General features: G+C 38.5%; 1 protein-coding gene across 7 annotated transcripts in view; it reads left to right on the forward strand.

Moving 5' to 3' along the window:
- The window catches only part of LOC143340465 (uncharacterized), a 506,553-nt gene that overhangs the window by 436,100 nt on the left and 43,045 nt on the right, over positions 1–27,408 (forward strand). For all 7 annotated transcript variants that reach the window (XR_013079448.1, XM_076762454.1, XM_076762456.1 and 4 more), the window contains one exon: positions 14,628–14,761. Coding sequence is in view for 6 of the 7 variants with exons in the window: in XM_076762454.1 (XP_076618569.1) it covers positions 14,628–14,761 (134 nt within the window). In the remaining variant the exon portion in view is untranslated. The remainder of the gene's footprint in view (positions 1–14,627; positions 14,762–27,408) is intronic.

Genomic DNA, 27,408 nt, shown 5'->3' on the forward strand with positions numbered 1-27,408 from the left:
AAACTGTAGTCTAGTAATAACGAACATTTAAGTGGAAAATATACTCTCAATTATTTCTTGATGACATAAGGAAACAGGTTTCTCTTTTTAAATCTAAACACGAGTACATGTGTTAAGTGTGTCTGGTCGAGTAGCCTACAACTGCTCTATCCTAAGCTGAACATTTGTATTTACCCCCTGGCTACTCGAAAACCAAGGGGTTATGACTCAGAATTACCAGCCCTCCACACTATGGATTAGAAGTACATAAATGATACCGTTTTAACTGTATAGAGTTTCATTCTAAAAGGAGTCTATTTTTCATTAACACTAGAAGAAAATTAAAACGATAGATACGTGAACCAATGTAAAACAAAGTAAGTGTTCATTTTTTCTCTTATTGGAAATTACAGTAAAATTTCAAAAATTCAGTCGACTAGATTGTTTACAAATTTTATTAGAAATTACTAATAGGTCTTTTTGACTGCTTCGATAGTTATAGTGTTAATGAAGCTAACAAAGTTAATTCTCAAGATTAGATTTTAAAGAAAACAAATCCAGATAGAACCCCAAAATTTCAACTCTAAAAATAAGTTCTATAAGAAATCTAGTATGCTAGTTTCCAATCGTCCAAACACAATCGTTTTCGTGAACAATTCGAGGAGTTTTGTCTACCATTCAACAATTAATTCTCAAGATTAAAGAAAACAAATCCAAAGAATCCTAAAATTTCAACTCTAAAAATAAGTTCTATAAGAAATCTAGTATGCTAGTTTCCAATCGTCCAAACAGAATCGTTTTCATGGACAATTCGAGTGGTTTTGTCTACCATTCATCACACACACACCGAGTGGATTTTCCACCCAAAATTTTTCTTAAATAATCCTTATTTTATTACGATGACTTTTAACGTTATTTGTTCGCGTCGAGGGCGAGTTCCCTTGGTAAAAAGCTCCCGGCGAACTTGTTTGGATATTCGTCTCGTGCCATAAACGGTAATCGCGAGAAAAGTTTCCGCGGAACTCTAAGCGTCGCAGAGACATAACCATTGTCGTGCTGCGAAAACGCGGAAACTTTTTCGAGCCCCGACGAAAGCCAATTCTCAACGATCGCGGAAAAAGTTGCGCAATAATCGAGGACCGAAAGCCCGCCCGGTATTCTCTGCGCTTCTTCCGCGACGAAGTTACGAAACTGTGGAAACCGTTCGACGTTTAAACGCTGTTGCTCGCGAACGACGAGAATTCTGCTGGAACGGCGAATCGAAGAAAACGCTCGCGAATATAACGATTCCAGCTGCACCGTATATTTAAGCGTCGGAGGAAATAAATTATGCACCGGAATGGAAGCGCTTTCGCTGCGAATTTTCACCTCGGGGAACCAATAAAAGCAATGAATAGCAATTTATTCAGCCCGTTCGATCGAAGCTCTTTGCTCGTGCATTGTGGAATATAATTGAACTTTCAAGTTTTATTCGACAAGTAACGAATGTATTTTCGGTGAGTTTTTTATTTTTTAGTCTCATCATTAGCCAGACGGATGATCGAAAGCGTTTACGCGGGAACGCGTTCTAATTGAAGCAAATAAATGGTTGAATTACTATACCAAGAGTAGAAAAATTCTTACGCGGGAGCTTCTTGCAAATTTAACGACTCCGCCAATTACGGGGCTCTCTGGGTGCCGTTCAACGCGAGAGAAAATAAATTATAAACGGGAGAGAGGAATTTTTGCACGAAATTTTCGCCCCTAGTGAGAAACTTTCGTGACTTTGCTCTTCGTTGAATCGATTCTTCTTGTCCCGGCGAATGGGAACTGCTGGAAAAGTCGAAGCTCTTCCGCACACAACGGATACGAATGCAAAGTAGTTAAAAATAAGAAAATGTAAATTACTCGTGGTGAAATACGGTCGTTTTCCACCTTCGAGTTCGTGAAATATTTTGTCGTTGCGACAAAAGAATGATTAAATTGCTGTATTTTTATATACCTTATATAATTTTGATAATGTAAAAAAACGGAGTAAAAGTACGAAGAAATTCTGTTGCAGATATAAAATCAAGTTTCGATAATACAGCAGTTTAAATATATTTAATTATTTTAATTGTGTCACTTCTGTATATTATTATTTGCATTCTCTATATATTCTCAGAGGCGTCAAATGATCGAAATTAACGAGATTAATAGACACCTTTAAATTAATAGACTGTCAAGCTTTATTCGTTACAGTTTGATCAATTTTCGAAAAGCAATCATATTCGACATGTTTTTACGTTTGAAAATCTATAAGCACTGTTCCACAAGGAAAAGTGTTTAAAATATAGGATGGAGGTACGAAAGTGGACGTTTTCGAGTAAAGGTTCAAGAACATGGATGGAAATACAGAACGGATGGAAATAAAAAAGAGAGGATAACGAAGAAATTCATGGGCCATTTAAGCTCTCCTGCAGGTATCAATGCGTAGATATCTGCGCTCGTGAGAGACACCCATTCACTGGCCGCTTTCCGCGCCGATGAATGAAGCATTCATACGCCTCGCGTCCGTAAAACTCAGAGTTTACTTTGATGATCTGAATCGCGCACCGTGAGGCTCGAACACGCTTCGTCGATTCGCGTCGATGCGTTCGTTTCCTCCGGGATCGGCATTGTCGAGGTAATGGAAACCGTGGAAAAAATCGAAATATCGCTGAAAGGAGCGTTTTATTATAAGCTGCGTGTATAGTTTGTTGTTTTCGTTGTGTCGTGGTTGTGTAGAAACAGTGTCTCTCAACGTCTTTTTACTCGTGACCCATTTCCTAGTTTCATTTATTAACCAGAGTGTTTTATTTTTATATTTTTGATAATATAATATGATATTTCTGAAATATTGGCAGTGCTTGATACATAATTGAAAGTATTATTCGAACTGTTTTAGTGTGATTAATTGTTTCCATGGAAAGTAGAAATTTTGAGATATTATTCAGGATTTAAAAATCTAGCTCAAACTGCTGATTCACATTTTTATTTATATGCGTAGAGGTATTATAATATTTCGTTAATAATTTTCGTGGCTCACATCTTTAACTCGAAGAATTAAACAAAATACACGTCATCTTAACTCGGACTAAATATATCTAAATCTAAGAAACAAATAACTAAGAACAAATTCAATGGCACAATGATATACATTTCGGGTGTATGTCTATTCTATATAATTAAAAACAATTTTTCCAGAACGATTTGAAATTTTTTAATTTTGTCAAAACATTTCACACCTTTTCGAATTTTTTTCTCGAAAGTGGGTAGGATTTCGAGGGTATGTCTATTCACCAAAAATGATTATAATTGGCCCCCGTAACCGAAAATAATTTTTCCAGAAGGATTTGAAATTTTTTTATTTCGTCGAAACATTTAACACCTTTTCGAATTTTTTCCTCGAAAATGGGTAGGATTTCGAGGGTATGTCTATTCACCAAAAATGATTATAATTGGCCCCCGCAACCGAAAATAATTTTTCCAGAAGGATTTGAAATTTGTTCTTTTCGCCGAAAAATTTCAGCAGCTACCCCCTATCGATTTTTCTTAAAAATTAGTTTTTCCTTTTTAATCATTTTATTTGACGCCCTATAGAAAAGTTGTCTAATACTTTTTAGTAGGTACCCATGAGCTCTACTTCAGAAAAAAGTTTCATTGAAATGTGTTCACTATTGTAGGAGTTATGGTCGTTTGAAAATTGGACCATTTTTATGGGGTTTTTCTCATTTTACGGGGTCAAAGAATAACTTTTTCATTATTGTTAGAATTTCTACATATTCTACACCAAAATACGCGTTGTTTGCTTTTTTAAACATTAAAATCGTCCAATCCGTTCAGGAGTTATAGTGTTTTAAATATACGCATGAAATTTCAGTGAAACATATCGATGGTATGGTCAGACATTTTCGGTAAGGAATTTTTTTCTCGAAAATGGTTAGGATTTCGAGGGTATGTCTATTGACCAAAAATGATTGTAATTGACCCCCACAGCTAACAATATTTTTTTCAGAACGATTTGAAGAATTTCTTTTTCGTCGAAAAATTTAGGCACCTACCCCCTGTCGATTTTTCTTAAAAATTCGTTTCTGATGTTTAATAATTTTGTTTGACGCCCTACAGAAAAGTTGTCTAATACTTTTTTGTAGGTACTCATGAGCTCTACTTCAGAAAAAAGTTTCATTGAAATATATTCACTATTGTAGGAGTTATGGACGTTTGAAAATTGGACCATTTTTATGGGGTTTTTCTTATTTTGCGGAGTCAAGGACCAACTTTTCGAATATTTTTGCGATTTGTACATATTCTCCACCAAAATACGCGTAGTTTGCTTTTTTAAACATTAAAATCGTCCAATGCGTTCAGGAGTTATGACGTTTTAAAGATTTGCATGAAATTTCCGGCGTACATTTCTGGCCATACATTATATTTTCGTTTAGGAATTTTTTTCTCGAAAGTGCGCAGGATTTCGAGGGTATGTCTATTCACCATAAATAATTGTAATCGACCCCTGTAACTAAAAATAATTTTTTTAGAACGATTTGAAATTTTTCAATTTCGCCGAAAAAGTCCACCTTCCTGAATTTTGTTCTCGAGAGTGCGTAGGATTTCGGGGGTATGTATATTGACCAAAAATGATTATAATTGACCCCCCTAGCTAAAAATAATTTTTTTTAAACGATTTGAAATTTTTTAATTTTGTCGAAACAACTTTACTAATCGACAGCCTTACAGTCTTTATGAGCGAGAACTTCGAAGTTTAATAAATTTCAACGAAGCCTCGATCAACAAATTGTTATTCTCGATTTTCGTCACCTTTTGGCCACTTAATTTTTTTAAATAAGAACTCCAATCTCTTACGACAAATTTTGATTCTCTATAAAAATAAATACTCTTCATTCCCCCCGATTTTTCCATTCGAATTTCGATTCTCAACTTCAGAATTTGAGAGATCTGATTTATCTATCGTACGAAATCAGTTTGTCAGAACTAAACGATTTCAGACGGATTACAATAGAAAAAGAAAACGTACCGGCGAAACCAGAAGAGAAAGGTGGTAACCGCAACGAACGAAGGGATATTAACGCGTGCAACGACCCGGCTCGTTCGTATACTCGCGTAACGAGCCTAACCTAACGCAGAAGCGTTTTAGGGAACACCGCGTTTGGGGTCACATTCGACGCGAATCGGCGATCGTCGTTGCTCTGTTATCGCAGCTGCGTTGCGAATTTTCGCACGGATAAGCAGCACGATACGCCGTGACCGCGGGGATCGAACGTCCGTCGACAAACAACAAAAAGCAAGATCTGCCCATGAAACGGAAAAGTACACAGGGCTCGTGTTGCGACCGGTAACGTTCAGGTCGAGAGGTGCTAATTATTCTGTTTGTACAGTTGCGCCGGCGACTCGTTCGTTTGTCGTGGCTACCCTTTGGTGCACGCGCGGGTGTTTGTTACCAGCTTTTGTGATTTCTAGCAACTTTTCTGCTCCCTCCTTTCCCGGAAACCGGCACTCGTTAAAGCACGTGTTGATCCTTGGTTGTGTTCTCTGGAAACACCGACACCGTTACACTTTGACGCTTTGATCCGATATTTTTTCAAAACCTAGACAAATTTTATTACTCGACTGTGGGTGTTTGTGCAAATGCATATGTTTCTAGGAAGTAGATGAAAGATTGAAACCTAAATAGAAGTTTGTTTCGTCGCTAGAGGTCCTTAAAAATGTATTTTTTTATAAAAACATACGTCGAGACTGCTTATGTTATGTATATTTATTGAATTTCAGAAATGACAACATAGCTATTTATACATCTCATGTTTTCCTATAGTGAATCATGCATGGTAAAAGTTCATTGATGCTATGAATAGTATTAATCAATTAAAGCATGCTACTTCAGCAAATTCCCCCATCACATTTTGTAATGTTGAACATTTGTTCTCAGCTTATATTATTTCAACTTGTGATCTAATCCTTTAAGTACCCTTCAACTACGGTCAATTTTGACCCAAGCATAAGTCGCGTACGGAAACTTTTTCACCCCGTCAACAGACCGAACTTCTATACATACTTTTCGTAATCAAAGGGTTAACATGCTCGAGAAGCACCCTAGTTTGGATTAAAATAAACCTAGCTCGTAAATATTCGCGAATGCAGCGATTCCACATCGGTGATCGTCGAACGGAGTTTCTCATAATCTCGCGAGGGTCCGTTAATCGTCGCGGAGTGGCCCAGTAATAAAGCAACTAACGAACGACTGACACGTTCGCGTTCCCATCGGACCCACCCCCGTGATTCTCGAAGGTGCGAATCCCCTGCAAGATTTATCGCGGTTTCCTAGCCGGGGCGACGAGTGGCGAGGATCAGTGGCACGTGACCCAGCTATCAATCCCGGTTTCTCGAAGAAACGCGTTCACCTGCCTTTCCAGCTTTTGCTCTCCCTTTCTGACGGATCCCCGGAAGCGTACGGGGGCGGCTGGGAATCCGATCGTGGGCGAGAAATTCGTCGACGGTGAATTATTGAGACGCGATCGCCAAACGTTGGAGGCTGGATCGCAGTTGTTCATTAATTATTTGTTGCTCGATCATCGAACCCTCCGGGTCCCCTCTAACTCGATGACGTCGATCGACGTGGAGGAGGTCTTCTTTCAGCTTCCTCGACACGCACGTGCCCCGAATAAAACGCACACGCGCCACTGAGTCATCCGGGAGCTTCGAACCGACGATGCAGTCCGTGTCCGCCGAAAAACCGGGAATACTAATGGGGGAATGCGAAAGGAAGGGCCCGCGACGCGAGGAATGCACCAGGTGCAACCGCGGCCAAGACATACGAGCAGTCTTTCTTCCTTCGAGCGGTCTGAGTTACGAGCTTCTTGTTTTCGGAATATTCAAAGGGGTTGAGGGCTGAAAAACGTCGCACACGATAGGTAGACTGCGGATGTTTATGCATTTATTGGGAAATTCGAAGTTTTAAAAAATTACTTGGGCGACGATAGAATGAGAGAGGTTGACACTAATGTATTTACTCGTACTAAAGAAAGTAAAACGGTAGATAGTTTAAGAAATGTATAGTTCAGTGGAAATAAATGTTCATTCATTGTATTATAGAAAATCATGGTTGCAAGAATTCAGTGGAGTATATTTTTTACAATTTTTATTAGAACTTATGAATGGGTCAGACCACTTCTAGTGTTAATTTGAATAGGGTGGTAAACGAGTGGAGAAAGTTTTATCTACTATATTATAGTAATCAGGGTAGGTCACCAGAGATGATAGTACCTCGATTTTTGGCAATATTATTACGTACAGCGAAAAATGTTTGGTATAGAAACAAATATTTTTAAATAGACGCTTTCTGATGCTAGATTTTTACACAAAAGTATTGTACTAATAATAATAAATTGATTCAATAAACTGGAGAAAAGTCCCTTTAGCGTACACATAATAGTTTTAGTTATTGCTAAACAATTAATTCTTGGAATTATCGCAGAAGAGGGGCGTTATTTTTAGTAGACGATATTAACCTATTTACGTCGAAAATTTTATACCGTGTCATAAATTGGGTTATTTATTTTTTATAAGTGTTATCAGTTCGTGGAGATATTGTGAAAACCTAAATTACTCAGCGTGTAATTAGCCATCGTATATGTTGTATAATTTATTTAATAGCAAGGCACAGGAACGCGAATCGACCCTCTGCGATAAACGATCGCATAGTAGGAGAAAGAAGAATATAATTCAACCCTTTATGAAATGATAGGGTTATTATGTTCGAGGCACGTGAATATGAATCTACCCCTCGCGACTGGTGATCGAGTTACCTAATTTAAAGAACAAGAATGTCGATCGTCCCTTTCCCGATGCTGGTATTAAATTTCAAATTATTCATATTTCCGTATCGTCTATTTTACCTTGCTTTGTCGTAAATCTACGCTGCTCAAATTAAATATTTACCTACTCAAATTGCTTTATTCTTCAGTTAACCAACACTTCGAAAGCGTTCGAAAAACAAAAATAATTTAGATATTTAATAAAAATAAATGTTACTTTCTTATTTCCAAATATTCTACGTTTAAAAATGTATACATTGTTATCTTTCACGATCGTAAATTGAAAATTTTGATAAAATTGCATAGATCACAGAATTAGATTACGTTTTTAGAAAATACAATCGCCAGTTAGCTTTTGAAATTAAGTTGTAGGAATTTAAGATGGAGTAGAGAAGGTGTTGAAACGCTGTGAAGATTTGTTATAATCGATCAGTGAATCCTTTTGATATACCGGTGAGATGGGTTACCACTGAATCTTGTTACGAGCGTAAATTTTTCACACGATGCACGTGTCATGGTTGAAACTCACGTGCGACTATCGATCGACGTGCCACCCCCGTTCCTGTTCGTTGTGTAAGCGATGCTGTACATTTTAGAATATGTTAAGCTCCTCTCTTGTACACGACTACCAAGCTCGTCAATTTTTATTCGACTGATCAAATACAACACAGAATTATTAATTCGAAACGATTATTATTGTAATACAATTTTAAAATTTTACTGATCTGCTTCGAATTACTGAATTTGACTGATCAAATACAACGAATTATTAACTCGAAACCATCATAATGGTAGTACAATTTTAAAATTTTAAATGTTTCGATAGATATATATTTTTTTAACGCGAGAAATAAAAACTAAAAAATCAAAATTCGTCAATTTTTATTTGACTGATCAAATACAACGAATTATTAACTCGAAACCATCATAATCGTAGTACAATTTAAAAATTTTAAACGTTTCGATAGACATACATTTTTTTAACGCGAGTAATAAAAACTAAAAAATCGAAATTCGTCAATTTTTATGATATATGATATTATATACATTTTTAACGCGAGGAATAAAAACTCGAAATACGCGTTGCAATTTACACGCGCATAATCAACACCGAAATTCGTTACATTATTTATTTACGGTAGTCGCCTCTTTGTTTTCGACCGCGCGATTGGGATTACACGGGATTAAACTGGCAAAATAAACCAAAATTATAATAGAATTTTAATCACAAGCGCTCTGCACTGTCGTTCGAATTTATTGCACGAACGCTCGGTTTAAATATAAAATTATCGCGTTAATTGAAATACTGTTTAATCATTAAATGCACGTTTCGGGTGAGAATTACAAATAACGAATAAAAGATCCACCACTCTTTGTCGGTCATTCGTTGAATCGAAATTAAAATTTTCATTCGTGGAATTGCGTTTCGCGATCGACGAATAAAAATTTGTTCGATCGAATCGATCGCTATTTTATTTATTTTTATAACGTTTGTAATAATTATTATTTCTTATAGAAAGAAGAAAGAATTAATAATATAATAAAGAGTAATTCGTAGTGTATAAAAGGAAGACACAATGGATATTTATCGTACAAAGGAGATAATTTGTTCTTGAAAATTTATGCACGAACGTGGTGTACGGTTATCGAGCGATTTAACAAAAGGTATCGAGTTAAAACCTTTTAAAGAATGAAAGAGAGCGATCGAAATAGTGAATTAGAACGTCCAGCGATTGAAATCCACGGGAATGGATCGATGTTGATGAGTGTCGGGGAGGACGGACATAATTGGAGTCAATTGGCTCGAATGATTAAATAATAGAAAGAATCTAGCGCGAGGGTTCCCGAATCGACAGAAATAAAAGAAACGAAAAAACGGGAGTATACCGTCCGTGGGAAATTGAATTCTTTCTGCTTTATCTTGCTCCTTTCGCGCGTAAGCGAAGCTTTCACGTTACCTCGTCTGCAGAGACAGTTTCAAACAAAAGCTATCGTTCGGTCGAATTGAACAGTGTTTCACGAAGCGCGGGCTAAAGCTACAATATACTCGTAGATTCGGTTCGGGAATAAAATTCAAATCGATGGAAAATAAAGTCCAGGGAAAACTTGATGAAAATACAGTGAAATTTTAAAACTATCACCTTTCGAATAAAATTGATCCTTTGATACAAAAATTTGGCTTTGCTGATAATTATAATCGAATATAAATTGGAGAATTTCCTTCGATCACCTACTACTAAATCAAGCACATTTCCTTACGAAATACTCCAAGCAAACATATCTTTTTTTACATTCTTTGCTTATGTGTTTTGTCCTATACAATCACTTTGAAAGAATAATGTTGTGTTTCTTTAGAAGGATGTCCTTTCAGAGAGGGCAGCCGAGTGCAAAGGGTTAAAACTTTGACATAATCGTTATAAATACAAATGTTTCTCTCTGAGCGGACATAAATGGTCCATAAGCGTAATTGGTGGCTGGTGGAGCACGCGAGCAGCAGAAAAGTGCGAAAGGATTGCTTTTAACCTCGTACGTTCGCGTCCATTGGAATCCACGTCGGGGAAACGAAAGTTCCAAAGTCAAACGCGACAACTTCCGCATCCCCCGAAGCAGTCCCGAGTTCCGTGAGCAACCCTAGCCCGTCGTGACGGCGTTTCGTTGACTCGCAGCTCGCAAAGGACAAGAAGATCGCATTACGTTACGGCTAGAAGCAAACCACCCCCCCAAAAAAAAGGAAGAATGGCGCGCGGGAGGCGACGGGCGAACGTTCGTCGGGATTTAAGGCTCCATAAATCCGGCAGGACCATCCCTTAAACCCTCCACACGGTGGTCAGTCGGCTTTTACCAGATTGTATTCCGCGATATCTTTCGTTTCGGACCCTCGCCTAAACGCGTTTCACCTGACTCTCTTTAATAGACCCTCTCCTCAAGATTGCAACGACTTTAACCATCGTCGCTTAATTCCCTCGTAGCTTCGAACAAGAGTTTCCTCCGAGATTGAATCCTTTGTCCAGAGGAAAACCGAAGGATCGAGGAAATTGCAATTTAAAACCGTTAGTTTTTAGTAACATCCAATTAAAATTAAACGATAGACTCCATTCGAATACAAGCATTGAAATCACCGGTTTTGTACGGTCTTCTTCTGCGAAAGGTACGAATAATAACTTTGAGCTTTGTGAAATTGAAATTTTTAGTTTCTTTTTGAAGTTCTTAATGCTTGTTTCTTAGTGTTCAGAAATTAATTGAAATTAATTCTAAGTACTCGTGGTATGAGACAGATTTGTAACAATTTCATCGTTTAAAATGTTTCATAAAAATAGATAGCGTTGATATGGAAAAATTAATTCGTATGAAGGTATCCAGGAACAAAATTCCTTTTCTTCGTTCCTCCGGTTTATAATAAATAAATAGGTAAACGAGGTTGGTTCGTTGGAATTTTCGGTGCCAGATTCGAGGGAAGTTTGCGAAAGATCCGCGTGCAGCAGACTGCGGGTTCAGGGATCGTTGGTCCGCGCGATAAGAAAGAAAAATCCGCCGGATTCGGACGGAGATTCCACGGATCCTGGCGAGCGTCGTGAAATAACGGAAGTCCCGCTGCAATCCGAGGAAATTGAAACGTTAAGGGAGGGGAAGATACCGGGGACGGTCCAGAGTAGGATTCCCAACAAATATACCCTGCTAGGAGCTCGGAACGACCGATACGAGGTCGACACATTTTCCAAGTTTCTGCAGCCCAGGATTTATCGGTGGCGGCCATAGGCGCAACACGGTCGCGGGGTTAAATCGCGTGAAATACTGCTTTCGGCACATTTGGTCGGGGCGCAATTATTGATAGGCCAGGAGCCGGGGCAAAAGTAGGTGGAGGCGATTCTAGCCGCGCACAGGAATCGAAAGGGTGCAATCAATGTACCGTGCGACGCTTCGATTTAAATTCATGAATAATTCCTCCCACCGACGGTCGAAGATCGACGAGCTCTCCTCCTCTGCCTTTTTATCAGACCCACCCATTGGCTCTCTCGGTTCGATCGGATCGAGCTTGAATCTTGGTTTAATCAAGAAAATGTCCGACCGCCACGCGGAGTCATCTCTTTCCCTTCGGTACGGGGTCGCGTGGACGCTTCAAAAACCTCCCGTTATGCTTACAGGGAAAGTTAGGGAACTCTTGAAGACTCCGAGAATTTGGAAACATTGTTTGGAGAATATTTAAAAAATTTTTTTAATCATTTTTCCTGTCACATTTTGTAACTGCGATTGAAACGAAGGAGCCATTTGTATGCAAATTAAGTCTACCTTTTTACTCTTGTTTCTAAACAGTGGCAATACTTTGAAAGCCTTGAATGTATACACTATCATCTAACTATTTTAAAATTGCTGTATGGATCACAGAATTAAAAAATACGTTTTTAGAAATTATAATTGCACAATTCCTAGATTTGCAAAAATTAATGAAGATCACTCAAAATATGTTAAAATTTAGAAACATTGTGTGGCTGAAGAATATTTAAAAAATTTTTACAATCATTTTTCCTGTCACATTTTGTAACTGCGATAGAAACGAAGGAGCCATTTGTATTAAAATTAAGTCTACCTTTTTACTCCGTTTTTAAACAGTGATTTTCTCGTCTAAACGTACGACAATTTTTTGAATTTGAAATTCGGTAATTAAAACAGCTTTGTAGAAGGTTTCGGTAGTTTCGGAACTTGTCATTTCCCGATGACAGGACGTCCTGTAGCGGAACGATGAAAAAAACGTGACAGTGTCAGACGCAGAACGCACGCACGAACACACCTCCAAATCAGCTTTTCCGACGGGTATCGAAAGAACGACAAAAATAAAATGAACGCACGGGCGCGTATTAAAGTATACAGTAAAAACTGCGTAGGATTATTCCCTGAGAGCCAATTTATTTTTGTTGCGTTGCGAAAAAAGGCGAAATTAATCCGACCGTACAATCAATATGAAAGCGTAACTCCAACGCGGAATGGACGTGGGAGGGTGGATCGCAACAAATCGCGTATTGGGAAAAATACAGAATTTTAACGCTCGAAATGAAAATGGTATTGGTTAGGGTTTCTTAATGAGAATAAAAATAATTAACAATGTAATATGTCGTGTCTGAAAACGTGCCTTTGTCCAATACGCGTGGTTTGGTGGTGGAGCGCGGCCAGCCTCGCGAAACCTCGCGTAACCTCGCGTTGAGCGACTTCTCAGTGGCTACGAATCCGTCATAGTGTAAACATCAGCGTCTAAGGACAGGAAAGGACTCGTCAAAAGGCTTCGACACAACGGGGAAAGGATCTTTCGGCACACGGGCAGCTCCAAATCCAGCTACGTGGACTCTTTTCCAGTAATCAAGGCCACTACACCCGCCACCTTCTTCCTAAAGAGAGTAAAATCAATTTTATTTATTTACGATTCGACCAGCAACGTCCTACGATTCGATCGTTCTGTTTTGAACGGAGACACGCACAAAATAAATCGGAAGCCAAGCGATAAATTCAGCTTCGTGGTTCTTTTCATTGTCTCGAATAATATTACGACAATATCTAATGATAGTTTCAGGGGTTGACTTTGAGGAACACTGATTCACGATCTTCTTCAATTTACTGAAAATGTATTACTTAGGATTTCTAAACGAGAATAAAAAGAATTTATAATATCGAATGATAGTTTTAGAGGTTGCTCGACTTCGAGAAACACTGATTCACGATCTTCTTCTATTTACAATGTTTCCCTCCGATTCGAAAGCAGTCGACGTAAAATTCTCAATAACGATTCGATTTCGGGACTCGTCCTGGACGGATGTGAGGGCACCGGAAGCCAGAGCCGCGGGAGGATCCCGTTATCGTTTCTGATCGGAACGTTGCCCTGACGGGAAACGAATCGTAAATAGGACGTATGTATTTGCCCGGAAGAGTCCCGAGTCGATGTTTTATTTGCTCGTTAAGCTCCTCTTCTTCTTTTTTTTTTACGATTCATTTCGCGTTCCCCGCGGCCATAAAACTGGTCGCTTATGCTCGCCCGAGCCGAAAAGCATCGACAATGTTGCGATAAAGTTCGCTGGACTCTCGCCGGAAGTTCGAGGGGTGAGAAAAGAGCATTGGAAATTATCGCGAGGGTCGATGAACATCTGCAGAAAAAGAAAAAATGCTTGGATGCATCGGGGGAGGAAGATCAATGGTCTCGAAAAGCTAGAAATTTGCATGTGAATAAGGCGAAATGACGAGCACGGGGTCCTCGATTGTCGGTTTCGAGGACACTGGAACGTTTTCGGATGACGCAGGGGTGAACTGGTTCAACGAGGATCGAATGATCCTCTGAGACCTTGAAGAACAGCGTGTTGGGGTTGTAATGATAGAGTTGATATCGAATTTCTTCCTGCAAAGTCTTTCTCAATATTGAAAATTGAGATTTTTAACTCTGGCGATTTTATCAATAGAAAATTGAACAAAGAAATTAATTTAAGGCTAGTTTTATGGTATAAGTACGGTTAGAAAACTGTTCGTAATGCAAAATATATTCATGGAATATTGAATTTTAGTAGAAAAGAGAATGTGCTCTAATTCTGCCCAGCGCTACAGATTTCTAGGCCAAGCATGTCTATATTTGCATTTAATCGACGTTCCAATACTCGATGCTCCACTATACTTCCATCGATATTTCATTCTATGCACATTTCTACGTCTGTTGCTCTAATTTTCAGATAAATTACACGTTCTGTCCTTCCACAGAAGTTCTCTTAAACTCGTGTTTTCTTTTGCACTCGTCGATGATTAATTTTTGCATTTCAACTAACAAAAATGGTGGTTTGTTTGTTGCAGAGAGAGGCTACGCAACGAGATGTGGAACGCGAACGACGACAACGAATGGAGGCCGAAGCTCGGGTACGCGAGGCTACGGCTGAAGCTGAAAGAGCACGTTCCAGAGTCCATCACCTTCAGAGAGAATTGGCCAGGTGAGGAGAAACATGCTAGATCGTGTTCGATAAACAGATACGATTGATATCGCGTCGCTTTTCTAAGAAATTTCCATTTCTAAACAATGGTAATGCAACGCAAATGTAATCCTTTGCGATGGTAAGCCAATTATCGTAGAATATATTTGTCTCCTGTGCTCGTGTGACATTTCGATGAATATTTATTGCGAATTACTTACGAGGATAGCTCGATGTTCGATACAAACCAACTTTTGTTAGCTACAATTCTACATACAAACAAAGAACAGGGATCATTCGACTGAAATGGTTGATTTCAATATTAAAATAAAAAGGTCTCCCATTTTATTTGTAAAATAATATTTTAGCTGGTATATAATTTTAAGCCCCTTCTATCAAACACATTTTTATCCCCTGCAACGATTCGAAAAAACATCGACGGATAATAGAAGAACAGAATTTATTTTATTAAAGATCCATTCGATCGTGTAGTTTTTTATTTTTCTTTTTTAATATGTTCCTTCGATATTGGAATTCCTGTTAGATCGTGAAAGAAATTAGAGCATAAGAATGTTCTGGTCGACCAAATAATTGCGAAAGCCTCCACTGTTTGTGATAGGCGGACGAAACAAAAATCCTGGTACGATTTATCCTGGATTCCGTTGCCAGATCAATTACTCTTTTAATTTCCCAGGCTCGGCTGCAGTATTTGCGCAATACGTTTCAATTTAATTAAAACCAGGCGCGCTTATACGTAGTAAAAACAGCCGGAGTCATTGGTATGGAAAAATATATGGAATACTAATCGAGAAAGAGAGGCTCGAGTCGAAAGGGAGTTCGTCGATTGCGTATAATGGAACACACGGACCCAATTAATTTCCAACAATTTCGAGCCCTCTCGTTACTCGTTTTGTTCGACTCCCGACAGAGACGACATTGACTTTTATCGCGTTACGATTGGCATTAAACATTGCACGTTTCAAAGCCTGCGCTCGCATCGTGTTAAAAACGGAATATCAAATCCATCGATAATTAATTTTTTATCAAAGTATTCTTTATATTACACAGTGAGAAAATTCAGATTTAGATTTCATACAATTACAGAACTTTAAATTTTATTAATTAAAAAACTCATCACAAGTTTCGATGAAACTTCGCGAGTTTCTCGAGTGGCCAAAAATAAGGCAGTGTCTCAAGTTTAAGGGGTGAAACTACAGAAGTTTCAGAGTTCCCACTCTATCTTCAAAACTATTGTACTCTCAAGAAACTCTTTCGTGTAGAAATTTTCACAAAAATTAATCGAACCTCTCAAATTGCCCAGGAAAGCAAAACTTTGTTTATAGACGATTGAAAACCAGCATATTCACGATTCCTCACAGACATCTAATCTTGAGTAATTTTTTCAGCTCCTCGGTAAAGCAGAGAAATTCATTTCACGGATGTTGGGGACCCCAAGTCAACAGTCGATGACAGATCCAGGTTCAGACTCCCCTCGATCCTCTATTAGTTCCGTGACAACCCTTAGACGCGATACAGTCGTACCGATTCATCCCCCTTGATCGAATCTCTGGAGCCAGGCGTTCGCGGGATTTCAAATCGGAGTTCTATCGAATCGAGGAGCAGCTCTTTTCCACTCTATGTCGCGCTCGGACAGGAAAAGAGAAACCAGGCCTGTAAATCGATGCGGTTGCCAAACATCCGGCAATAATTCGAGACGCTTGTCCGACATCGATTTCTTCTTCCTTCGTTTGGCCTCGATCTCTCTCGCTCTGCTTTCCTACGGGCGACGGGGCTTGCGAAAATCGCTTGTTTCATCGAACCGCAGACAGCACTTTATTTCCCGCGCACCGGCCTCGCTGGAAAACTACCGGCGCGATATAACGTATAAATAATGAGACCGCGTTTCCCGCGCAATAACTAGCGGATTTCATGGTAAATCATCGATATTGGCATTCTTCCAATAACGTATCGCGGGCTAGGAGCTGGTCACCCCCGCGGATACATTATCAGGGCCGAGATTACGATCCTTGGTTCCTACTACTGTCTCCTCCATTCGATCTGGCGCGAAAATTCTCCCTTGACTCTCGTGTATTTCTTTACAAACTGTACTGTTCGTGTGCGAGAAGTTGGCAACTGGTATCTTTATATGCAGTCATAAATGTATATTGTTTTTTAAAATTCCTTTTATGATATAAATTCAAATAAACTTTGTGAGAATGCATAAATACAGATATAGCTTTTGCAAACTGTACTGTTTGTACAGGAGAAGTTGGCAACTAGTATCTCTATATGCAGTTTAAAATGTACATTGTTTTTTAAAATTACTTTTATGATGTAAATTCAAATGAACTTTGTGAGAATGCGTAAATACAGATGTAACTTTCAGCAAATTGTACTGTTTGTACGCGAAAAGTTGGCAACTGGTATCTTTATATGTATACAGCCCAACATAGCATACGATATTTAAATCGATTAACTCCGTAACTCGTTTTTTAACATTCCTTTTATGATATAAATTCAAATAAATTTTATAGAACGCATAAATACAGACGTAGCTTTCATCTAATGGTATGTAAAATAGAATAGCTTTAGAGTAATCGTCAGTAATGCTACAATTTTTATGTGACTAGAAGTAAATTCAGTGTTCTAATTTGTATGTTTTTTATTACAGATTTTTTATAAAAATGAATATCAATAGATCTGTTATAATGCAGAGTGTTTGGCCACCCCTAGGAAAAATTTTAATGGAAGATTCTAGATGCCAAAATAGGACGAAAATCAAGAATACCAATTTGTTGATGGAGGCTTCGTTAAGAAGTTATTAATGTTTAAAATTCCTCCCGTACTGAATTTTTTTCTCGAAACTGGGTAGGATTTCGAGGGTATGTTTATTGACCAAAAGTGATTATAATTGACCCCTGCAACCAAAAATAATTTTTTTAGAATGATTCAAAATTTTTTAATTTCGTCGACAAATTTGTCAACTTGTTGAATTTTTTTCTTGAAACTGGGTAGGATTTTGAGGGTATGTCTATTGACCAAAAATGATTGTAATTAACCCCTGCAATCGAAAATAATTTTTTCAGAACAATTCGAAAATTTTTTTTTTCGTCGAAAAATTTAGGCACCTACCCCCTATCGATTTTTTTTTTAAAATTCGTTTCTGATTTTTAGTAATTTTGTTTGACGCCCTACAGAAAAGTTGTCTAATACTTTTTTGTAGGTACCCATGAGCTCAACTTCAGAAAAAAGTTTCATTGAAATATATTCACAATTGTAGGAGTTATGGCTGTTTGAAAATTGGACCATTTTTATGGGGTTTTTCTCATTTTGCGGGGTCAAGGACCAACTTTTCGAATATTTTTATAATTGCTACTTATTCTACACTAAAATACGCGGCGTTTGGCTTTTTAAACATTAAAATCGTCCAATCCGTTCAGAAGTTATGACGTTTTAAAGATTCGCATGAAAATTCGGGCAGACATTTCTGGCCAGAAATTTTATTTTCGGTAAGGAATTTTTTCCTCGAAAGTGCGCAGGATTTCAAGGGTATGTGTAATGACCAAAAATGATTGTAATCGACCCCTGCAACCGAAAATAATTTTTTTAGAACGATTTGAAATTTTTTAATTTTGTCGAAAAATTTTACACCTTCTCGAATTTTTTTCTCGAAACTGAGTAGGAATTCGGGGGTATGTGTAATGACCGAAAATGATTGTAATCTACCCCTGCAACGGAAAATAATTTTTTTAGAACGATTTGATATTTTTTAATTTAATTGTTAATAACTTTTTAACGAAGCTTCCATCAACAAATTGGTATTCTTGATTTTCGTCATATTTTGGCCTCTGGAATCTCCCATTACAATTTTTCCCAGGGGTAGCCGAACACCCTGTATATTATTTTGTATTAATTCATCAGTAATATAATTGATGTCTTCTTCGTCAGCTGTATATGAGATCTCATTTCGATTAGTGTGCAAGTTTGGATAGTAATCATATTTAACAGGAGAAATAAATTTTAGCAGGTCCATCGTGTCTCTGTTTCTCTTGTTACAGTGTTACCTTGAGCTTAATTCTGATAAGACGTCACTAAAAAATTTACCACTATCATTAAACACTTCCTACTGCATTTGAATTACATTATTGCAACGATTTACATCAGAGTACAGAGTTAACCAGACTAGCTTATTTATTACTCAGAGTCCACAACATTTGGTAGTTTGGTGGTGTTAATTTTGATTACAAATACAAATAGTTATGTCTGAACCAAATGTTTCAATACTCAAATGTAAAATATTTCAAAAAGTGGAATCTGTCCTGCGTGAACGGTTCAATTGTTAAAATATTCGCTTCTTCGAAACGGAGACAGAAATCGGCGTACTTACCTAGTTAACGCCGTCGAATGTATTCGATTTCCACCGCAATAAATCGACGATAACACTCCACGGTGTTGAATAGTACAAATTGCAAACGCTGCAAACGGAAAAACAATTAATTCTCCCCTTCAATTCTCGAAATCGTGCAACGCGAACGACGCGTGGCGCGCCTATTAAAATTTTTGAATCCGACGCCAGCTCCCACGGATACAATCGAACGCGGGAATTAAATTTTCTCCGTTTCGAAGCCCGAGTATCGACGTTTCAACATTGTATTTTACACTTAATACCCCGTTTAACGCTCGGGTAATTGGACACGACTAATGAATCGCGGATAATTAAGCAATTATTCGACTCTGGCGCTTCGATTTTCGCGGTATATCGTCGGTCCCCGGGTGTGTCGCGGCCAGGGTCGACGTTTATTAACGGATAACGCGAACGACGCGGCATTTTTTTCTCCCTTCGCATGAATTTATAGTTGACTCGCCCCGGCGTAGGAGGGAAAGCGAAGAAATCGATTTCTCTAATCTTCCGCGGCAAGTGCCTGTGCACTGCGGGACGATAAATTCCTGCCAGCCGTTACATCGAGTTACATGCCGCCGGGCGTAAAATAAGGAACCGATAAGCATTGTTAATGGACCGTTTCGAGTCATTTTTTGCATCGGACAGAACGATGGGAGAAGAAACGGCCGGGTGGATTAGAATTATGATCGGTCACCATTCCCCTGGATCGTCCGCGGGCTTCGAGGCGCGATTATTGAATGTATCGCGAGGAACGAGACGCGAAACGGATCGCGTTTCCCGTTATTCAAACTGTAAAGTATTCGCGAGCGACGCGAAGTGAAACGAGCCGTTTCCTTTTGCAGTAGTCGAGAAACGAAGATTTATCCGTAACAGCTTTCGGTAGTGTTCCCCGTACTACACTGGGCTCGATTCGCGAAATGTAATCCTTTAGCAAATCGAACGACCTCTTACGATTTAATGTCCCGGCTCTAGCCTTCCAATATCCGTTGTAATATATCCGCTGGGTGCCATTTTCGACGTCGAGATTTGTCGTTGGGATAGAGCCAATATGTAAGAATTATTATCGACCTCTCGACGGCGGGTCCCATTCTCCTCGTAAGCACTTCTCGTTGTCGTACGTTTCTCGAGAAACGGTGCCATTTTTAATTATTTCTACGTCTTGGTCAATACAAAGTCTCAGGTTTAATTTAAAGTTATTCGCCAAATAACGCGTATTTTCAATTTCGTGACTTATTTATTTAATCTTCAAGATCTTCAGATGTAGACACTTTGTCTGTCACACCAGTTTTCGCAATCTAGGGATATTCTCGCCATTCGTAGACTACTGTGCGTCCGCGAGAAGTTGGCTAGCGAAAGGAATGCGAGTCTGATTGGTTCCCCACTCTAGTTGAGAGTTTGTACGTCGTACGGTGAAAGTGGGGATGCACTAGCCAATTTCTCGCGGATACACAATAGATATTTGACTGTACTTTTCCTCAATAAATACTGTTCGACGAGTACCAGCCATATCAAGCAATAATTGCAATTTTGTAATGTGATTTCTAAGAATAATAAAATATTCTTTCCCCCTTGTAATTTAAATTTCCTAAATTCAATTTGAGTCATAATAAATGAAACTTGAATCGAACTATGCCATCGTATCTCGCCATAGCAACGCCAGTGGAGTGCAAAGGGTTATTTCGCGAATAAATTCCGGAAGAAAAGATCGTCAGCCAAGCTCGCCAACAAAAAGTCGCGAGTCTTCCGCGCGTGTATCGAAACTACCAGAGGAACGAAAAGAGCACGTTGAACCGGGGGCCACGCGATCTCCCCTCGGGGGCGAGTCACGTCCAACGCATCTCGGAAACAGGACATGATCGATCCCGCGAGAGGGTTGTTCGTGGCATTCTGCCACGAGAAACGAGACGCCGCGTCGTATTGTGCGTTGAAACGACTAAAGCACCGATGCGCTTCTCGCCGGGTCCGTTGGTGCGCGCAGGACGACTTCTGTTTCAGCTGCAAATGTCGCGCGTACACGATCCTGATGGCTATGCCAGCGACAATTGCACGGGGATGAAATCACCAAAGGGTCCAATGCATAGCGTCTGCTTCAGAGTGGTCTTTCCCACGAAAATATTGTATTTCTTGATGGAGAATTTTTGAAAGCAATAGTCTTCGTGAGCACCAAAATTGGAAATTGAGAATTTGTTTACAAACTTACTTTGCAGTATTGCAAAGGAGCCATTAGAGAAAGAAAAATTAGAGTTTCGTCTTCCTTTTAGAACGAATCTACTGTGCATCCGCGAGAAGTTGGCAAGTGGGCGGGCACAGGAGACAGGGGAGTGGCTTGCTCCGCCTATCTCAGACTCTAGCGCCAATCAGACTCGCATTCCTTTCGCTAGCCAATTTCTCGCGAATGCACAGTACTTGATCTCACTGCTTGGGTATAGTTTAATGTAATTTTTCTTGTGATCCTTGTTACAGACTTTTGCAGAACAAGTGGATTCGAGACGAACGAAATGGTTTCTTTTCGTAATGGAGAAACTATTATTTAACGCTTAGTGCCTTTGGTATTTCTGATTTTTGCGTTGGTTTTTAAGCGTCACGGTTGACGAGCTTTCGAAAGCCGCCTAAAAATCCCTTGAACCAGTGTCGTTTTGAGGAGACGGTTGCAAAGGAAACTTTCATCTCTTTTCACTCTGAAATTCTTGTGTGTTTGTCGTCTAATTTCATCCGATCCTTTGGAGCGTAGGATCGATCATAGTTCCGAACATTGTCCTTTCCGACTGTGCAACGATCCCACTGAAAGTTGGCGTCTGAAAAACCTTACCTCTTCCTCTGGTTCCACTTTGTCTCGAAGGTATTACATAATCACAAAGAAAGAAAGTCTCGACATCCCAAATTCCAGCTAGTATTTTGCACGATTTCAAATATCGAAGGAACAATTAACTTCTGTTGGTCTTTGAAGGAAAATCGAATCCTAACTGTGAGATACGTCGCTTACGTAACTTGTTTGTTTAGTTCGTCGGAATGAATTCTGATGGAGATTCAAATCCACTAAGAAATTATTTCACTGTAGTTCGGAAAACGTTTAATTTATTCTATTGCTGGCTTTACGTGCCTTCGAATAAAAGCGTCGAGATGTAATTTCGTCGATAAGGACGCGAAGCGTTTTACATTGCTCCATCTTCTGGCTTGTAAGCATGTCTCTGACGATTTCTGCGCGACGCCAACCCCCCCAGCCAGCGAAACGAATTTTTATCGCGAAGCCCATTTGGCACCGGTATCGTATTTCCCGCAGCCAATAACCCTCCGAAACCGGAATGGTACGCATTATATCGTGGAAGTTTGAATTTTATCAAAAAACTTCTTGGCCCCCTGCCGGACAATAACGATACATCGATCAGATTATTCGTAAAGCTCGTTCCACGGCTGGATAATCGTGGACGCAATCTTTTACTCCAATGCATTATTTTCATTGAAATCTACCGTAATCAAAGACAGTTGTAACGTTCAAAGTTGTCGAAACGAGCTTTTTTAACTGTTCGAGCAATTCAACTTAAAAGACAGAGATAACACAGTAAACGTTAATAATCATTAAATGGAAGTGTAGATTCGGTGGAGGAATAATCGTAAAAAAAACTTACGAAAGATTGAATCTAAATAGACACAGACATCAACGTTATAGATTGCGATCAACGCGAAGCGGACAAGCTTCGTTATAAGTATTTATAAAACACGCAAAATGGTACTTCGATTATTTGAAAATTAATTATTTAAAATCCACCTTGAAAAAGAAAAATAACATAGATGAGGAATGTTTGTAAAAATTAGTAATTGATATACGTGATAGTTATTCATTGTTAGAAATTGAAAATATTGTCTTTTTATTTGTTTAATACTTTGACTGCCACGTTATCCATATACAGGGTGTTCGGCCACTCCTGAAAAAAATTGTAATGGGAGATTCTAGAGGCCAAAATAGAACGAAAATCAAGAATACCAATTTGTTGATGGAGGCTTCGTTAAAAAATTATTAATGTTTAAAGTTCCTCCCGTACTGAATTTTTTTCTGGGAACTGGGTAGGATTTCGAGGGTATGTCTATTGACCAAAAATGATTGTAATTGACCCCCCTAGCTAAAACTAATTTTTTTAGAACAATTTGAAATTTTTTAGTTTCGCCGAAAAATTTAGGCACCTACCCCCTGTCGATTTTTCTTAAAAATTCCTTTTTCATTTTTAGTAATTTTGTTTGACGTCCTACAGAAAAGTTGTCTAATACTTTTTTGTAGGTACCCATGAGCTCAACTTCAGAAAAAAGTTTCATTGAAATATATACACAATTGTGGGAGTTATGGCTGTTTGAAAATTGGACCATTTTTATAGGGTTTTTCTCATTTTGCGGTGTCAAGGATCAACTTTTCGAATATTTTTGCGATTTGTACATATTCTCCACCAAAATACGCGTAGTTTGCTTTTTTAAACATTAAAATCGTCCAATCCGTTCAAAAGTTATGACGTTTTAAAGATTTGCATGAAATTTCCGGGGTACATTTCTAGCCATACATTATATTTTCGTTTAGGAATTTTTTTCTCGAAAATGCGTAGGATTTCGAGGGTATGTGTAATGACCAAAAATGATTGTAATCGACCCCTGCAACCGAAAATAATTTTTTTAGAACGATTTCAAATTTTTCAATTTCGCCGAAAAAGTCCAACTTCCTGAATTTTTTTCTCGAAAGTGCGCAGGATTTCGAGGATATGTCTATTCACCAAAAATGATTGTAGTTAACCCCTGCAACGGAAAATAATTTTTTCAGAACGATTTGAAACACGTGAAATTTCCGGGGAATCATTCATTCATAATCAGACATTATATTTTCGGTAACGAATTTTTTTCTCGAAACCGAGTAGGAATTCGGGGGTATGTCTATTCACCAAAAATGATTATAATTAACCCCCGCAATCAAAAATAATTTTTTCAGAATGATTTGAAATTTTGTAATAACTTTTTAACGAAGCCTTAGTCAAGAAATTGATATTCTTGATTTTCGTCTTATTTTTGCCTCCAGAATCTCTCATTAAAATTTTTCCCAGGGGTGGCCGATCACCCTGTATAGACAAGACAAAACAATTAATTCTCAAGCAGAAATATTAAGAGAAATAAATTTGTATTGCCAAACTTCAATTCTTTTAGTTTTTTAGTCTGACAATCAATGTGTTAATGAATGTATATACAATTCTTCATAATTAATTATAAATAGAGCTAAGAAATTGACCAAAAATATTGCTCTTGTGCTCGTGTAAAGTCCAGACTGAATACACAATATTTACCTTGTTAAATCGTGAGGAACAAATGAAGCAATTCGTCTGTATTATATTAAGCAAACATAGTCTCTCGGATAAAGTACGTCGAAGGGAAAGAGAGGGAAGAGAGTCTTTTAAAGGAAGGCCACGGTAGACGCAACATTAAATCACTCATGACATCGATCCGCACCCTTTTCTCGAAACAATGTTACCAAGCCGTGGTCGTACCACGAATCGAGCTCGACCGGGCAGAAACGAGCACGGAATTTGTCTCCGTCCTTGTCTCCGTTCCCTACCCCTTTCGAGTCCGAACTACGCCTCGGGGATGACAATCGCGTGGAGCCTGCCAGAAAGTTCGCCCGCGCGACGATATCCGGTATTCGCCGGGCAAGGAATTACCGAAACACTTAACAAACATGAAACCATTTAGTGCGGAGTTCGGAGGTAACGATACCTGCCAGATGAAGACGCCTAATAGAACCGCGTCTCGTTAAAATGCAGCTCGGAACTTGCCGAACAGCTGGGAGAACTTGAAATTGCGCGAGAATCGAGCAGACTTTGGCAGCTCCCCGAGGGGTAACGCGACCGGTTATTTATCCGCGACGAGTCTGCGAGCCTCGTTCCCGCGAAATTTGCTTCCCTTAATTAACAAAACCCCGCGCTGACTACTCTGATTCCAAATTTCTGCGTCGCGTGATTTTCGAGCGGGAATGTTACGAGTTCGAACACGGTACAGGTACTTGAATCGACAATATTCTGTGTGGAAAGTTAGTGTAAGAGATTGACATCTGGTTCGATAGTTTGAGAGTTTGTATCGAGAGTGTCGTTCAATTTAAAAGTATTACCCTTCACAGTGACAGCAAATATAGTGGTGTTGAAAATTGTGGGATCATTAGAGTAAGCACAAATGGTCTATGAACGAGATACAAAACTCAACTTTCGAACGATCGAAGAGTTAGTATTACTAACGATTGCAGAAAGCATTCTTAAAATGAATACGTGATTCGTAAGTTGAATGTTTTTATGCTTATCGCTGAGTAGAAATATGAGCTGGTGTCGAATTTCACCGCCAATGTACGATGAATAAACCTAGCAACCCTAGAGCGATATTCATTTTAAGAATCATTACTGTATATTGGACACGTGAAACCAGATACGAGCGTTGTTTCCGAATTCATTGAATCTAATAAACACGACCCTTCGAGTCAGAACTCTTTGCAATATTTCTGTATTTCAGAATCATTTGTACCGGATTTTGGGAGTCCAAAATTATCAGTGTCGCGTCCCGCTAATCTGGCATCGCCGTTATCGAATCCCATAACCCCGGGAATTGCCTACATCAATTCCCATAACCCCGGTGTTGTCGATATCGAATCCCAAATCTCGTGTCCCGAAGATTGTCAATAACGTATCCTTGAAATCTAAAATTGTCAGAGCCGGTTCTCGATGATTCGTCCAGTCGTTTTTATCGGTTTCCGGTACTCGTAAATCCACGATATTGTAACACAGACGAAGTACACGAGCAGACCTTACACCTTATGGCCCAATCTGACTGCCAACATGACCTGAAAAACTGTAAATCCATTTACACACATTAATATGACTCGAGGAAGAAGTAGTTTATTTTAATGGTCTCCTGCAATAGTGAGTGTATTTCATTCAAATTTATTTATGGAGTAGAGCTCATGGATACCTAGAAAAAGTATTAAACAATATTTTCATACAGTGTAAAGCAAATTTATTAAAAATCAAAAACGAATTATTAAGAAAAATCGACAAAATTAAAAAATTTCAAATCGTTCTGAAAAAATTATTTTTAGCTGCGAGGGTCAATTACAATCATTTTTGGTGAATACATATAAACCCGAAATCCTACGCACTTTCGAGAAAAAAATTCTTTACCGAAAATACAATGTCTGACCATACCGTTGATTTATTCCCCTGAAATTCCATACATATCTTTAAAACGTCATAACTCCTGAACGGATTGGACGATTTTAATGTTTAAAAAAGCAAACAACGCGTATTTTAATGGAGAATATGTAGAAATTCCAAAAATATTCGAAAAGTTGATCCTTGACACCGTAAAATCAGAAAAACCCCATTAAAGTGGTCTAATTTTCAAACAGTCATAACTCCTACAATAGTGAATATATTTGAATGAAACTTTTTTCTGAAGTAGAGCTCATGGGTATCTACAAAAAAGTATTAGACAACTTTTCCGTAGGGCGACAAACAAAATTATTAAAAATGAAAAAGGAATTTTTAAGAAAAATCGACAGGGGGTAGGTACCTAAATTTTTCAACGAAATCGAAAAGTTTCAAATCATTCTGGACAAAATATTTTCAATTGCAGGAGTCAATTACAACCATTTTTGGTCATTAGACATACCCTCGAAATTCTAACCATTTTCGAGAAAAAAATTCGAGTAGGTGTGAAATTTTTCGACAAAATTAAAAAATTTCAAATCGTTCTAAAAAAATTATTGTTAGTTGCTGGGATTGATTACAAACATTTTTGGTGAATAGATATACCCCCGAAATCTTACGCACTTTCAAGGAAAAAATTCATTATTGAAAATATAATGTTTGACCATAACTATCTGGTTACCCAGAAGAAAAAAAATTTCAAATCGTTCTAAAAAAATTATTTTCAATTCCAGGGCTCAGTAATAATCATTTTTGGTGAACACATGTAAGGTCTACTCGTATACCTCGTCTGTGATTGTAACCCCAACTCCAGAGGACCGAGGTTTCGTATTTTACATAATCGACGATCGTTGCTTTCGTATTCGACTGTTCGAATAGCGTCACCTCGACCCTAAGAATTTCAAGAACGTCGATATCTAGTGTCACATTACGAAGGTCCTGATAGACACGTTTGCACCGCGATTTGCATACTACTATAACCAGAATTGGATAAAATTTTATTCGTCATCGAAACAATTCGAACGACGCCCGACTCTGGACTGTAACGC

Source organism: Colletes latitarsis, chromosome 3 (assembly GCF_051014445.1).
Source record: "Colletes latitarsis isolate SP2378_abdomen chromosome 3, iyColLati1, whole genome shotgun sequence".
Taxonomy (NCBI): domain Eukaryota; kingdom Metazoa; phylum Arthropoda; class Insecta; order Hymenoptera; family Colletidae; genus Colletes; species Colletes latitarsis.